The following is a 16,189-nucleotide window of genomic DNA, read 5'->3' as shown; positions in this document are numbered from 1 at the left end:
TCCATCTTTGCAAGGATAGCAAAAAGGAAGGACCAGTCGACCGTATCGAAGGCCATTTGTGCGTCCAAGGACAATATGACGGCTTCTTCTTGTATTGTGTGTGTACGTCCCAGAACGTTGTGGAGGCGTCTTAAATTTAGGGCCGTATGTCTCCCTGGCATTAAACCCTGACTGATCTGGGTGTAAGTCTATTGGCCAGTGTCTTGGCCAATATCTTGGCCTCTGTGTTAATCAGGGATATGGGCCGGTATGAGGCACATTCCCGAGCGGGCTTGTAGATGGCCACTATTGTTGCTATTCTCTGGTCCCGTGCAAGTTCCCCTCTTTCCAAACGGGCCTTATACATATCCATGAGGTAGGTCGTAAGTGTTGTTGCATTTCGTTTCTACCACTCTATGGGGATTCCGTTTGGGCCTGGGGCCTTTCCCGATTGGATTTTACCTATCGCTATTTCTTCCGTTGAGAGCTCTGCCTCTAATAGTTGAGACTCCTTATAACCGAACACTTTTAATCAAATTTGGCAGCCCCCACCCACATTATGTTAATTGCCCCACTGCTCCAGCTATAAAAAAGTGATATGACATGATCAGTGCTGGCTGCATCATAACGCTTTTTCACCTTACATTTTGAGCCTTTCTGCTCTATGGCATGGCTAAAAGACATTGACAACGGCAATAGCTCTTGCATAGGTGAGAGACAATACCAATAGCTCTTGCATAGGTGAGATCCGTTGGCTTTGCCAATTCCTGTTAGGTCTGGCGTAGTAACCTTTGCTGCATACCAGGCTTTTGTAATAAAACGCATACGTTCACACGCAACCATACAGGGCCTGTGGGTCAGTCCTCTCCAAAGTTTGGTCTGTTGAAGTATCATTCACATTCTTTTTCCGCCCATGACTGCATAGAGCATCGGTCGAAAAGTTGGCTAACTTCAGCCATTGGCCCTATTGGGCTGTGAGTAACAACATCTCACACAATCACATATGCACAGTTGCCTGGGATTATTTGGGCTTCAATTCGAGGGTTGGTAAGCCAAGCTTTTATTCTCTATTTGATCTTTTTATAGGCCCCTTTTTGGTTATTTCCTTCTTTTCTTTTGTTTTTTTTCTTACGAGTGCCTGTGGCTACTTAGACAGTGCTAGCAGGAAATTCACTTGCTGGTCTTTTCATCTGCAGTGTCCTGCATCCCTTTTGGATCTATGCTTTTAAACTCTGCATCCAAAGCGTTTAACTAGTTTTACTGTTTCAAGTCAGCCTCCACGTTTTGAGCAGCATGACGGCCATCTTGGATCAGTACAACAGTGATGCATCATGCACAATACAAATCCAAGATGGCTAACCAGTGCAACGTTTACTGACCACACACTGCACCGTTTAACTTTGTACTTATTATTTATTGCAAGCAAATGCTCTCCACCTTATGTGGAAGCTTTTTTTCTACTTTTATTCGGTTAATTTTTCATGTATATGCTTGTTGAGTTTCTGTGTTTTATTGTGGATGGATGAGTGGGTGTATTCATGGATGCATGAGTGCAAGTTTTAGTTACTGGATGCATGTGTGAAGAGGCACTTTTGATTGGAAGACTTAATTACAGTGGATATGCTGATGCTTTAGAGACTTTATAAAAAAAGAATGAGTTTCAGAAGGTTTGTTTTGAAAGTACATGCTTTTAGCCCTACAAGAGAGAAGTGTGGTCTCTACTTTGCACACTGAGGCTCTTTAATGATCTCCTGCTGAGTGCAACTCTTGGCAGCTATTCCAGTATTGTAAATTTGCAACTTGTATAAATGATTTTTGCTTATTCCCAGGGAACGTCACAGAGAACATTTGAAATTGACTATGACCGCAACTGCTTCAGCAAGGATGGGAAACCTTTTCGATACATCTCGGGTAGTCTCCACTACTCCCGTGTGCCATCGTTTTATTGGAAAGACCGTCTTTTAAAAATGAAAATGGCGGGCTTGGATGCCGTGCAAACGTAAGTACTTTTAACACAGTGGTCACAATGGTAACATGTTATATTACTGTTGAAACGTGCATCAAAGATATGCAACTAACTCAGGCCCACATCTCATTCGTAAATGTAACCTTATAAAACCTTACGTTTGCTACACAAAGTGTTAACCATGGCAAACTGATTGATGTTTACAAAGAAACAAGCCAATTGGCCTTTACATTATATTCACATAAGGCTACATGATGCCAAACTCTGGTAGTACAAGATGGAAAACCAAAAGACACACAGCCAAAAAAATGGAAAGTAAACCTAGAGGGACAGCTGCTGAATCTGAATTGGCCTTTGGACTCCTCTGGGATGGGCAACCATTTTGCTGCTTACATCTCTAGGAGCCTCCACTACTCCAGTGTGCCATCTTTCTATTGGAAAGACAGTCTTTTACAAATGAAAATGGCGGGCTTCTAACACCATAGCATCTTGTTGGGTACTGCTGGAACGCTTCATTTAGCAATTGTGTCATGGAAAATTCATGGCTAATTGTGCCATGAATTCGATACTCATTTTAAGAGGATGAAACTTTTCAAACAAAGTAGTTTGCCTCTAAGTAAACTGGTGCTTAGCACCTTTAACGTTGTATGGCAATATGTCCCACTCAACTGAGAAAGTGAAATATAGGAAGAGAGTGAGATATCTTGCAAGTTAACCATGTTGTTATATAATTTTAACCTGAAAAGAATTCTAGCCATAGGCTGACGCCATTTAAGAGACAAATGAGTTGGAGACAGCAAAACCCCCAAAGCAAAGAGATGAGCTCCCTCTTTCCAGATCTTGAAGCTGGATGGATCTGTCTGTACAGCATGTGGCCGCTGCCCAGGAATTGTCACCAATTTGATAACTTAGCGGGTATGGAATAGTGATGCAACTTAATGAGCAAACAACCTGAAGAGCTTCCACAGGGGTATTCAACTTTCAGATGTTTCCCACGGGGTGTTTTCTAGGGCGTTAGTTGATTCATTTGACTGGAGCTTGAAGGCATGCTTACGGAGATGCTGCATCCCCTTTAATTCTTTATTTCTTGGAGAGCTGTTTTCAGAAGCTAGAGATGTTTAATTACTTTTGCATCTAATCCTAGACCTGTTCCTTTTGTCAATGCCCATTCTTATTTTACTCCTTATTAACCTACGCTACCCTATCTTGTTGAACTCTTTTTAACCTGGAGTGATCACATCCTGCATGTGGAGTAAGGGGGCTAGGATTAGTGCTACGAAATTTTAATGACAAAAAATGACTCCAGTCCAAATAGGATTAGAATAAATAGAGAAGCATCAAATTACAACTATGATCTGGCCTATTGGGGCCTTATTCTAAGTAGCACTGGAATACTGAGGCGATGTTCATAGATCTGGAATTACAGATGCACAAGTATCGATAATTCCTTAGTGCAGGAAAACTATGGTCATCCTGGTTCCTCCCAAAGAGGTCATTGAGGAATGAGGAGTTACCAGGGAGATCAGAATTTCTAAACTTGGTTTCCCGATCAATTGTCCATTTGTGGGTGGCTATTCGCCTGAATCTTTCACCTACCTTTAGCTGTTTAAATGTTCAGTTGCGAAAGACAAAGAATATGTTCTTCTTTATAAGGGCCTTGGTGTTTAATTTTAATATTTGATTGTGAAATATGTGTCTGTCCTTTTTTTGTTTTACAGGTATGTTACTTGGAACTTCCATGAGCCTGAACCTGGAAATTATCAATTCACTGGAGACCAAGATATAGAAGCCTTTCTAAGACTGGCGAATGAGCTCGGTTTGCTAATTGTCTTAAGGGCTGGACCCTATATCTGTGCAGAATGGGACATGGTAGGTTGCTATTTTCTAGATTAGATTTGTTCACTACTATTCTTCATTGATTTAAACTTAATCTGTCGAACCAGTTCTAGAGTTTGAACATTTATGACTTAATTCACAAAAGTTTACCAAAACTAGTCAGAAATGTAATCCTATGGAATTTTTCTTACTTTTGGACAACATTTCTCGCTTCTATAGACTTGTCAAGGAATCCTAGAATTACTCCTAGGAAACTGCCACAGTGGTTTCTCGGGAGTACATCGAGGCTGAAAAAGTAAGCATGCCGAATTTGGACTTAGTTGAAAACTGAATTGGGGCAGTATGGTTTAAGATGCAGTTACACAAAGATTTTATTTGTCTGTGTGAAATAAACTTTTGCCATCAGAGAAACACCGTAATCAACACCCCCATTAAAATTTGAGGTTTCTATCCTTCTCATTCCTGTCTCAAAAATGCATGTAGTCCTGTCTTCGACAAGAGTATATTTGCTTGTGTTTTCCGTTTGGGAAGCCATCTTCAAAGGGGCAGGTGAATACCTCGAAACTTACAGGTTTTGGGGGTTTGACCTAGTTGCCCACAGCTTAATGTCCAAAAATCTTACACCTAAATCTAAATTTGGAAATTCCATCATCTAGGTGGAGACAAGGCAATTTCCTAAAGTCAGGGTATTGTGTAAAAATCAAATGTGCATGCCCCACACTCCTACATAAATTGACAATTTCTGATTTGAGGTTCCCCTGTTATTTTGTTATTACTGAGACACCTCGTTACTACGTGGATGTATGGAACACTGTGAGTGTTCTGTTTCTCATCATCAGACTCCACAAACAGTCCTTGTTCTGTAACTCACTCCTTGCTGAAACTATTCTGGTCTATGACAGAGCTATTCATGCAATGCTCTTTAAAGCAGATCTTCTCCCAGCCCTTTGCTACTGTATTCTTTAATATAAGGTGTGCCTGTGGCAGAAGTGCACTATACAAAAACATGAAATATTACTTAACCCATGTGTTATTTATGTTCAAAGTGTAGTGTAAACAGTTGTACAATTGAGCTTAAAATCGTTTAAGATGGTATTTTTTCTAAGTGTACCAATTTTGATGTATGGTTATTAGTGTGTTCTAATAAGACCTCTATTTCTGCAGGGCTCCTGGTATTTCTCAAGATACTCAAATTCCAGGAAATGTGAAAAAGCTAAATATTTACCAAATCCTCTTTGGGGTTTTTTTTTTTTGGTTATTCAGTTCAATTCCTTTTGGAAATTTATTTAGCCAGATGTTGCTAATACTGAAAAACACTTTGTGATGCAGTTCAACCTGCACTGAGAGTAATAATGTGGAATTAATCATCCGAGGGCTTTGACGCTTTCAGGCCTTGTTCACCTTTATCACAAGAAGAAAGTCTCTGATGTGAAAAGGAAGTACATCTTTTAAAGACCGATCTATGGTTGATTTGAGTTTAGTCTTGAAAGCTTTGGAGGAAATGGTGGGTGTCTCACAGCAATAATTTTCACACACATCTAGTGCATGTGCCTTGATTTTGTAGAATACTTCTCTACTGATCTTCTTCCAGAAGAAGTACTTACTTATGGTTCTTGGTGTGTCCAAGCAAGTTGTGTTTTTTGATTTTTTTTTTATTGAATTCTTGTGTCAAGTTTTTAGGATGCCACTGATAAACTGCTGTAGTGACTGCTATACCTATTTTTCGTTTGTAGGGTGGTCTACCTGCTTGGTTATTAGAAAAGGAAACCATCTCTCTTCGGTCCTCTGATCCAGGTAATGGAATGATAGTACTCAAATAGTTTCTAAAACATTTATGCATGTTACTTCTATCCTTTATAGTGCATGGTATGTACTCTTCCTCCCTAAACTTCTACCAGCTAGAAGACCTTCAGGGTTTGTAGAAGCACATGCTAGTGAATTCCTGCATCCTCCCTGTGAATAATGCGGGACCCTTCTGTGGTCTTGTAGTAAATCCTATTCCCCTGTAGTGTCTTCCACTGGGGCTTTTTGGGGAATTGATGGGATAATTCTCTTCTTCTTACTGACATCTAGTGGCAGTAGACTACTACCTTTCCCTTTATAAAAAAAAAAAACCTGTTTCATAAAAATATTAGCAAAAACTTACAGTATCACAGACCGCAGATGTATTTGTTCAGTTCCATGTATTTCTGCATGTTACAAAAGAATTTGTCGTACTTCAGTGTTGGAAAATATCACCAGAATCCCACCAAAATCCTGTTTTATGCTTCTGAAGCACTTTACCTGGTTTGTACTTCCAGATTTCTCACAAAACTATGTAAACATAATCAAAGTATCTGTTTAGAACCCAATAAAAATTATTATTTCAGTGGATGAAACTCTTCTTTTATAAATGGTCCAAACCAGTATCATAAGGCACATGCTTTAGAGCCTGTTACATAGAGGTTATTTGTATACTTAGCAACCAGGGATTCCCTGTGGTACAACTGCATTCAGGGCAGGGCAAAAATTGCCTCTCTTATAGATCTAAGCTGTGACTCTCCTACACTCAGCTGTCACCAGCCTCCCTTCTTGACACATATATATTTATGACACCCACAGACAGCTGATGAATCGGCGGACAGTAGTAAACTGCTCATATTACTTAAAATATATCTCTAGTAATCGGGCATGTTTCAGTGGGCACGATTTTCTTTTTTTAATGCACTGGCTTGATTTGACCAAATACATGGATTAAATGCCTTGGGTGTGGTGGATGATTCTTTTACAAACATTGACATAGCCAATACTTTTTTGTCAAGTTTTATCTAATGAAGGTGCTTTAACTTGTGAGTAGTCCCATTAGTGAGGGCAGAGACTAAATTCCTTGTTCGCTGCCCTGGTTTGTACTGTACACACTAGTAGGAAATGTGCGAAACTTCCACCTCTTCTCCAAAGAGCTGCTATCCTTGTAGTACTTTTATTGCTGTATTCAGTAAGGCGATGGCACTTTGAATGGGACAGATACATGGCTTATCGTTGTTGATACTTCACCTTAAATCTGGCAGTATCAACACTTCTTCTCAGGGCTCTCATACTGGAATGGGATAGGATAAACTCTTCAAAGGAGGGCTGCCGTACTCCAAATCGGACAGAAATAGCACTTCTCAGCAGAGCTGTAAGAGTACTGCAATCTCAAATTGTAGGTGCACTTCTTTGAAGGGCTGCTATACATTAAATCGGGCAGTACCTGCACTTCTCAGCACCTACAGCTCTTCCAAGCAGGACTCTGTCTTGTTGGACGGTTGGGTAGTACCAACACTGACAGCAGTGTCATTATTGTTTGAATAGGTCAGGACTGGCACTTTCCGAATGGATCCTACCTTTATAATTGGACGGTATCATAACTTATCTATATGGCCTCCGCTTTTCACCTGACAGTCGGAGAGTTTCTCAGCAGAGATCATATATATCATGGGCCAGTATCAGAATTGCTCTGCAGAGGTGTTGCTCTTTAAATCTGACATTTTTATAGTGCTTGAGTAGGGCTGCTGTAATGTGAATAGCGGATTACTAATAGCTGTTTGCAGGATCATCGTGGGCATGGAGGGAGACTTCTCGTATACACTCCTGAGCAGAATAAATGGATGGTGATTCAGTGTATATAAAGAAGCATATGTTTTGTGCTTTTCTCACAAACAAAACAATTATAGCTCTGTGGGCAGCAGGACAAGCTTCAGTCCCACATGGAGTTCTACAGCACACAGCAGCAGTGCAAGCTTTCATTTACTCAGAACGCAGGTAGAGTACCGGGATCAGTGGTGCTTTTTTTTATTTGTTTTTATTGGGAAGTTGCACAGTATGATACATTACATGCCATCACACATGATAACTGTACAGTAGAAAAGGACATGTGCATCTCACGATCAACAATGGAGTGCATAAGCATCTTGCTTTTGGGCCAATATTACAAACCAAGGTTTCCATCTCAATAATGTCATAGTATTACATATACAGTGTCTCATAACCACACATTATGCATTATGTCTGGGCTTGAACCACCCAAAAAAACCAAATAAAGCATCAACAGCGGTGGCAGCAGACATTGGAAAACTTCCACGGAGCTAGCTGGGACAAAAGAGATACAGGAGTTTGGTCCCGAGTCCTCAAAGCAGGGTCAACAGTCACCCTTGCACGGGGAGTAACCACATGGGGGGGCAGCAGGAAATGCAGAGCCCTCCCCATGCACTGAAGGTAACCGCTCACCCAGTGCCACGCAGGTCCCGCAACCCGGAGTGCTGTCTTACTTTGTGTTAGTAGCCCCAGACCCTCCCGGGGGAGAATAGGTGCATCCACCTGCATAGTCCCTGCCAGCGACCTCATCCCTCCACACATTCCTAGCCCCTACAGGCTCCACTATTTACCATTCAATCAGTCGGGGAGTTAAACCTCATGGGGCGTCAACTATTTAGTGGGTTTCACAGTCCGACAGGGAGTAGGTAATACAGTCCATAGCTCTTCATTCATCATCAATTTGCCCAGCATGTCCCCCCCCAAATCTCCAAGTGGTGCTCCACGTTGTCCTTTGTGTGGATCTGGTGGAGCCGTCACTCCTCAGCGATTCCACTTTCGCTCAGATCTGCTCTCCAATTATTAGGTCGGGTAAGCCTGAGTGGAGCAACAACCACAATGTATGCTAGTCCTCCGGTTACTCTAGAAAAGTTGCCCACAGCTCGCGGATGGTGTGGGAGAGATCAGTGGTACTTCCTACTGCTGCTGAATGAGCAGTACAGACCGCAGAAGAATAGTACAAGTGTTCAAAATGCAAATCACCATTTAATACAATAAAGCATGACTTTACTTAATATTTTTTTTTATATCTGTGTTTAAATACTGTAAGCAGCTTTGCAAAGATTCAAAGAAAAAACATCCCAGATAATAGCTCAATTTAAGTTTTAGCTCCTGGTTTAATAAAAATGAATATGTAATTAACAGCATTATTTGTCTCCTATCTACAAGGAGGCCTCCGGGTGAATAAGAACAAATCCTAGCTGTTCCCGGTTTGTGAAGATAATGAGAACGCGTAATGGCAGTCCTCAAAGGCCATTAGATACCTCAGCTTCCAATATCGAGGCATTTTTATAGCCTGAGAACCAGACTTGACATAGAGCCTTAACCTCACCCCCTTCCACACCAAAGTGAAAAGAGACCTCCAGCGGTGGTGTTCGCTGCCACTTAATATACTTGGTAAGGTCGCCTTTTAAAATGATGTTGCTCCCTCATTTCCTCTATGTATTCCAAAATGTCCCGTTGATGATACCCATAGCAAGGTTTGGTAGACTAACGCCCGTTATCCTCTCCTTCCTCTGGGAGGGTCGACAGCCTGCATCGGTATGGACAAATGCTGCCTCTCGGTTTACGACAGGGGATGGACATGGCCAACATGCAACTCTGCTACAAGGCATCACACCTCCTGGTTATTAATAACTGGTTGTGCGGGGTATCAAAGGATTCAGTGTATCTGGTGGAACTTTCTCTCCTCCGCATCAATTAAGTAATGGGACTGATCTAAGGTGACCCCATCCCTCAAGACCTTTCTGAGGTTACCAAAGTGGTGTTCCTGCTTTGGCGACAGCTGTTGCATTCCCTGGGATGGAACCGTACACTGACTCCGCATACCCCGTTATGATGAGGCCGGCTTCTTTATCATATCACGCCTGGAGGGCTTTATTAAATGGGACAGGATAGGAATAACGACCCTCATGGATGTTTGGCACCTGGTCCGTTTGTGCTTTTTTCAGTACTTACAGACCCACTTCCATATGCCACAGAACTAGTTCCATAAATACTTAAAAGTCAGACATGCCTTATCCAGTCACACCATTCTGTCACCAGACCTACCTGAAAGTAATCACCTAGGCTCCTGAAGAATGATCTCTGAAAGGGGGGCATCACCCAGATGTATCTCACGTGGATGACCAATGTCCCTGATTGCTTGATGCTTCTTAGGCAGAAATGAGAGGGCAGGATAGGGCCCCAGGAAGACACAGACTCGTGTGACACTCTAATTGCCTCCCAGGTACTGGTGATATGGGCCAGCCACCATATGATTAAATTAAACTACTTATACACCACCTACCACCCTGTCTGCTGTCTGTGGAATGCAGAACCGATCTCACATCCCAAATGCTTCTGTTGTCCCCACCATGGCACTGATTTCTACCATCTGGTATGGCTATGTCCTAAAATTGAGAATTACTGGCGCAAGATTAAGGACGCCCTCTCCCGGATACTGTAGCGACCGATCAACCTAGCACCTCAAATTGCCCAGTTAGGAATCTTGGAGGATATCAGCGTTGTCTAAGGGGAGACCATCTTGGTGGGTGTAGTCACTCCGATCACAAAGAGAGAGAGAGCGCAGCAATGAAGGTCTCCTGACCCCCTTTCCCTAAGCTCCACTAGTGGAGGAGGGGGGTGGACTGGTGTGCTCAGCCGGAGGAATCCATCTACAGGGAAAGGGGATGTCCTCAGTAACACGCTAGAACCTGGCGCAAATGTTAGGGATGCAATGGATTGGGTCTAAGTAATTTGGACGCTTGATCGTCTGTTGGGGCGGAAACGACATCATGCATGTTTTAACTGTGCTATTGCATGGTGCTGGATCGTGTTTTGTGTTATGTACCTGCATAAAAACAAAAATTGTTTATAAAAAGAACTGCATTATTTCTTGGTGTAGTTCAGTTTGTCTCTCCGGGGACCAAACATTTGCAGGATGTGGCACTTGTCGCACTAATATGCAGATTGTTCAATCTCAGTGTTGTTGACACAAATATTAATTTAAGTGATTGATGTTGCCCTCAGTCCCCATTCGCTGCTTCCACCCTCTATGCAAAAAAAATGTAATTGTAATTTCCGTGCTCCACGTGCCCCCCACCATGACCGCTTCTTCAGATCACAATGGGTACAAGAATGTAGGCTTGCAATGTTAAAGAGCAAGCAGGATGAAATGATTGGCAGTCATCACTGTGCCTCTGCCACCGGGAGTCAAATGGAAAGAAGGATAGTTTTCTCTCACAGCAAGCGGTGGAAAGACATTTATTTCCAGCTTAAGTCGCCCTGAGTTGCTTTCCAGCCCTCTTATTAGTTGACCTTAATAGCACCATTGAATGAAATCCTGACCTATCTTCATGTCAACGTCTGAGTTGATCAGTTTGTATTTGTCCTTTGCTGTTTATACTTCATAGTATGTATGAACTAAGAACTCCCTTTTGTGACACTCTATGAAGACCTATGTTAGAAAAACTAGAAAGATATAATGGGCTCATATCATTCCATGGCCCTTAATTTCTTATACCCGAAATAAAAACTGTTTTGACTTTCACACAGGAACAACTAGGGTACAGCTTCGTACTCCATATGTATGTATTGTATCATATGGTAATAGAAGAATATTGCTTCATATCCTGGTGGCGTTTAGGACTTAGCATTAGTCCTTCATTAAAGTCCACGCTGTTTCCCTACAGGATCCAATGTATCAATGTCAGTGCCAGATTTGAGTACTGTCCCTGTCCACTCTAAAGGACAGGCGGTGCTAAAAATGTAGGTGGCCTGTGAAAGTGGATGTAAGGATGGATGTCTGCTGTCCCTTGTTTGGTCTTTATGCCACAATTTGCCACAGGTTGAAACAAGTCACAAGCTGATGCCAACCCAATTAATATTAAGAAGGTGGGTGGCCCACACATTTTTTGCCACCTGTCCCTTTGTGGTAAGGTGGTGTTGTAGATCCCTGGTACTGCTGAGGGACAAGCTAGTAACGGTGCAACACAAAATTGCACTGCAACCAGACTTTTTGTACATTGGGCCCTTGCTGTCTTTTAGGGGTGTCTGGATTTTTATTTTAAGTGCAAACCTGTTCACCTAGCACATCATTTTGCCTTTACTGATGAACGGTGGTCATATGGAGCTCTGTGCAGGTAACTGGTGTGACTGAGAGAAATAAGCATTGTATCTTTTTCCGTGCAGTTTTGTCTTGCCTTAAGCACAGATGGTGTGTTTTGATTTTGTTAGTCTTGAATGTGTCCTAATGGAATGCATACTGTATCTGGGGTATTTGCTGCTATGCTCTGTACGTTGCTACGACGGTTTTACACTTTAAAGCATATGTTTTATGTAGAATTCAGGATTTCACATCTTTTTTTACAAATCGAGTAATAGTTACTAATTCTGGAGTAGGTTCCTTGCTTCTGTCCAGGTTTACATTCCAACTCTCAACACATTTTATTTTAAAATTTGTCCTTTACTCCTTCCTTTATGTTGCTTCTTGGTTTGCTTTGATTTATTACTTCTGGCATTTTTGTTTCTGCCTTTGTTCACCTCTAATGTGTAGCCTCTGTTTTGTCCCCCTTCTCCTGTCCATTTTCCCTGTCTGAGTGTGTGCACTTACTTGCCTTTTTTTCTTTCTGTTTTTCTTCGATACTTTTTTGTTTCTCACTCTCTTCTGTCTTCCTTTTTTTGCCTCTGGATCTTGATTTGCCTGTAGCTTGTTCTCCATCCAAAGTTCATGGCTTTAAGGCAGTTTCCATGTTGATACCGCCAGAAGCTGCTATTTCCAGTGGGCGTTTGTTGGCCATACTATGTATCTTACTTGACTAAAAAACTTAGGAATGCTGAGCTTTTAGTATCATTCCCTTTCGATACAACAGCCTAGTTTAGTATCCCTTAATCTATCTTTAAACTAATTTTCAGTAGATTATAAAACGTCTAAATGAATAAATAGAATGATATCCATTGCCTTCTGCACAAAAGTAAGAATCTGGAAGGTTAGCGGAGTTGTGTGTGATAGGCTCTACATCTGACATTCTGCAGTCGTGGCACACATTCTGTGTGAAGCACAACTCTAGGTTAGCCTGAAAAGTTCAGTTTTTGAATGTCTACAGAAACAAAAATGTATTCAGTGTAGCCTTAAGGCTTGAAGTGATGGTATTTTTCACTACATGATGTCCCACCTGTGCCCCGAGAGTTCTGACTCCAATGTTTGAGTCAATTGAAGGCCTTTAATCCAAACAAGCTTTATTTATGGCGCAGACAACATTTCACTTTTACTTGTGCCCACTGGAAGCTAGTGAAGTGATATTATGGCAGCATGTTGGTGCATTTATCTCATCTTCTCCTGCTAGTCAGTTTGAAAAGTGGGAAGTTTTCTAGGACAACAAAAGCTGCAGTGCGAAAAGCTCGGCCACTGTAATGTCTTGGGGAGCAAGCCAGAGCTGAGGATTGACTAGAAATACCAGTTCCTTATTCCGGTTTTGTATTCAACAGATTTAGTAAGTCATTAAGTTTAAAAAGTTGACTTGGGCATAAAGAACTGAAAGTAGTAAAAATAACAGCAGCTGTATCAAAATGGCAGCTACTGTCTTTCTGCAAAAGCCAAAAGGGTGAGCCTTGCCTCTCCTTTGAGATGCACTTATTGAATTTGTTATTGGTCGGAGTCCTTTATACCTTTAATTTGATTTTCCTATGCAGATTATTTGGCAGCTGTGGACAGGTGGATGGGAGTGTTTCTGCCAAAGATAAAACCATTGCTGTATGAAAATGGAGGACCAGTTATTACTGTGCAGGTACAACAATAGTTTTATTTTACCATACTAGAAACGCTTTGTTTTGTGTAAATGTATTTTACATGAGAACTAGAATGGTAGAACATGAACTGATGAATCCAGGGTACGTCTCTGATTTTCTGCACCTGCTAATGAGACTGTTTGATCAGATTTGATGATTGGTTCAGAGTAAACCACCAAGAAAATAATTAGATGACCTTCAGATGGTTTTATAGCTATTGTCTTTAAATTCTCCCAAAATGTGTGCCTCTCTGTTAATTCACCTTTAAAACCAAGATCTTTGAAAGTGTAGCGAGTGTAGTGTTCTAACACCACTGTTCCTGAACCACGCTCCTAAACTTTGGTGAATAATAGTGAGTCACAGCTGAACATACACACCACCAACCCACCCAAATCAAATCCAAATGTGCAGTCCCAAGTGTCGGTGGAGAATAATCCTTTCAGTACCTTAGTTTACTGTGGAGGTGCATGAGAAACTGTTGCTGCTTCATTGGCACTGGTAAGACCATGGTGGCTCTTCTAAAAGACATTCTAGAATAAAGACAAAGGAGGCGCAACAGTCTTTGACCTTAACCTGAACAAGGGTCCTGCAGATTTGGGAATGGAGATGAGTCATAGTTAGATAAGCACAAGGGCCTTAGTGAAGGTCTTAATGCCTATGAGCAAAGCTGGAGGGGGGAGAGGATTAGATTTCAACATGTCGAGCACCTTATTTTTAGTATGGGAAACCTGTGGTATACCCACAGGCTTAAAACAGTTTACGCAGCAGTCTGGAAGGTGCACAAGTTCAGAAAAGTGAGGTGGTTTCTCAAAACATTGATACCAGCTACTTCTGTATAGGAATCTTGGCAACCGCAAAACCGATAGTTCAACTTTTTGTAAGTGTTTGAAAGGATTTCTATAGATTCATGAGTAGTAAACTTCCTTTATAGGGTTCAATTTATGTTACGTGACATGTCCTTTGAAGTCTTCTTGGTGGACCCTGATTATGCTGTGAGAAAAAAATGAAAATCCACAGAATAAGTACATTCTTATGGGCTCTTGTCATGACCCATATTATCTTGGTAGTCACTGAAGAAATGGAAGCACAAAGAAGGGTTTGTTGTTCCAGATTTGTTGTTGCAGGCAGACACGTGCATGATCAACCGTAATCTCGCTGGCATTTAGACGAGGACAGTGCTTATGGTGCCTGGATGCAGGTCATGAGTAAAGCGTCAGAAAATACTCATGTCCGTAACCTGTCAGGACCCCTGCTGAGACAGGACTAGAATAACTAGTATGAAGAGCTTGCTGTCTGCAGTGGGAAGGTAGCATACACCAGGGAAGTACCTGTAGACTAGAAGAGTAAGGACTGGTGCTAAAGACTGGAGTACGCTGACGCTGTCTGATGTCTGAAAATTAGAACGTGGGCAGTGCCAGTAGGAGGCAAAACAAGGGATAAAAAAATACAGTACAAGAACCAATGAAGAGGGGAGTTACAAAGACAATAGCAAAGTACAATGTAGAGTAATGATTGACTGACTACCATAAAATATAGCTAGTATGCTCCACGAGAAATGATCCGACTATAGCTAATAGGCATTGTCAAACCCGTAGACTGTGCCTTTGGAATGAGTTAGCTGGTCTTTTGGCTTTGCCAGTGCTTTTTAGTTACAAATGCTTGCTACCAGTACTGTACATCAGTGGCAACAAAGGCCAGAATGACTGAAAAACCTGAAACCTCTGCGTGTCCTTTCTAATGGTGAATAAAACATCATGAAGAATGTAGGCTATATAATGACAGATCTCTTTGGCACATTGGGGGTGGGGGGTGTTTCTCTTTGTAATCATTAGAGTGTTAATTGTTTCAAAAGGTTCCCTACTAGAACCAAGCTACATTCTTAGGATTATGGTCCAATTACCTTGAAATTTGACACCGACTCACACTTCCAAATGAAGTGGATCATGCTTGAACAATTCCATGCCTGTCTCAACAAAACATGTAATTACATATTGGCCACTCTTAAACTATGCCATGCAGTTGTCTGTGTGTTTATATTTCTCAATCTTACTTTGAGCTCTTTTCAATAGTTTGGACCATATGTTGCTGTTTTCAAATACATTTGGTGTGATGTTAAGTAGACATGATGTATCCATGCGGGGACCTGTGGTCACTGCAGAAGTAATCATTTGGGGGCAGTTAACGCAATAGTGCTAGCTAGTAAATGCCTGTGAAGTTCAGGCAGCCTTGTACAGTCCAAAAGCAGGCATCTCTGTCAATGCAGGAAGAGGTCCAAAATGAATGGCAGTCGGAGGTCACAAGACATGGAACTTGACCCGCAAAGAGTGCAGTGAAACCAGACTCTCATTCGGACACTAACCCGCTACTACCTGACTACAACTTCTCATCTGCTCCTGCATCCTCTCTGCACAATGAATAACCCAATGATGTTACATACTGGTTTGCCCTTCAGAAGCTTAGCACGAGCACAATATCCCTTTAGTAGAAGACTGAAACAAGTGCATGTCTTGGCAAAGCCACCCAAAACAGGCCACGACCCGCACAACAAAAACTGGGCTAGATAAAAAATGTATTGAACACGAGAACTATTCCACAGAAGATGCGATTATCCAGACATAGCTGCCAAGTTTACCATTTGCTTATGTGTTACATTTATATGATTTCAGCATGTTGGACATTTCAATGTATTGTGTGTGTGAAACTTTGAGTAACACTTCATCGCAAGTAGAAGTCGTCCGTATTGTTCATGCAATGAGGTAAATGTCTGATATTACCCACACTTTTGTGCAGTCTAATGCTCTCAAGACATTA

General features: G+C 41.6%; 1 protein-coding gene across 1 annotated transcript in view; it reads left to right on the top strand.

Annotated features, from left to right (window-relative positions):
- The window catches only part of GLB1 (galactosidase beta 1), a 260,256-nt gene that overhangs the window by 29,648 nt on the left and 214,419 nt on the right, over positions 1 to 16,189 (top strand). Inside the window, exons 2-5 of the mRNA XM_085607619.1 lie at positions 1,809 to 1,978; positions 3,664 to 3,814; positions 5,515 to 5,575; positions 13,283 to 13,377. Of these exons, the coding sequence (XP_085463745.1) occupies positions 1,809 to 1,978; positions 3,664 to 3,814; positions 5,515 to 5,575; positions 13,283 to 13,377 (477 nt within the window). The remainder of the gene's footprint in view (positions 1 to 1,808; positions 1,979 to 3,663; positions 3,815 to 5,514; positions 5,576 to 13,282; positions 13,378 to 16,189) is intronic.

This window comes from Triturus cristatus, chromosome 5_2, assembly GCF_964204655.1.
Source record: "Triturus cristatus chromosome 5_2, aTriCri1.1, whole genome shotgun sequence".
In the NCBI taxonomy this organism is placed as follows: Eukaryota; Metazoa; Chordata; class Amphibia; order Caudata; family Salamandridae; genus Triturus; species Triturus cristatus.
Note: the sequence above shows the minus strand (reverse complement) of the source record. Positions and strands in the feature narration are given on the sequence as shown.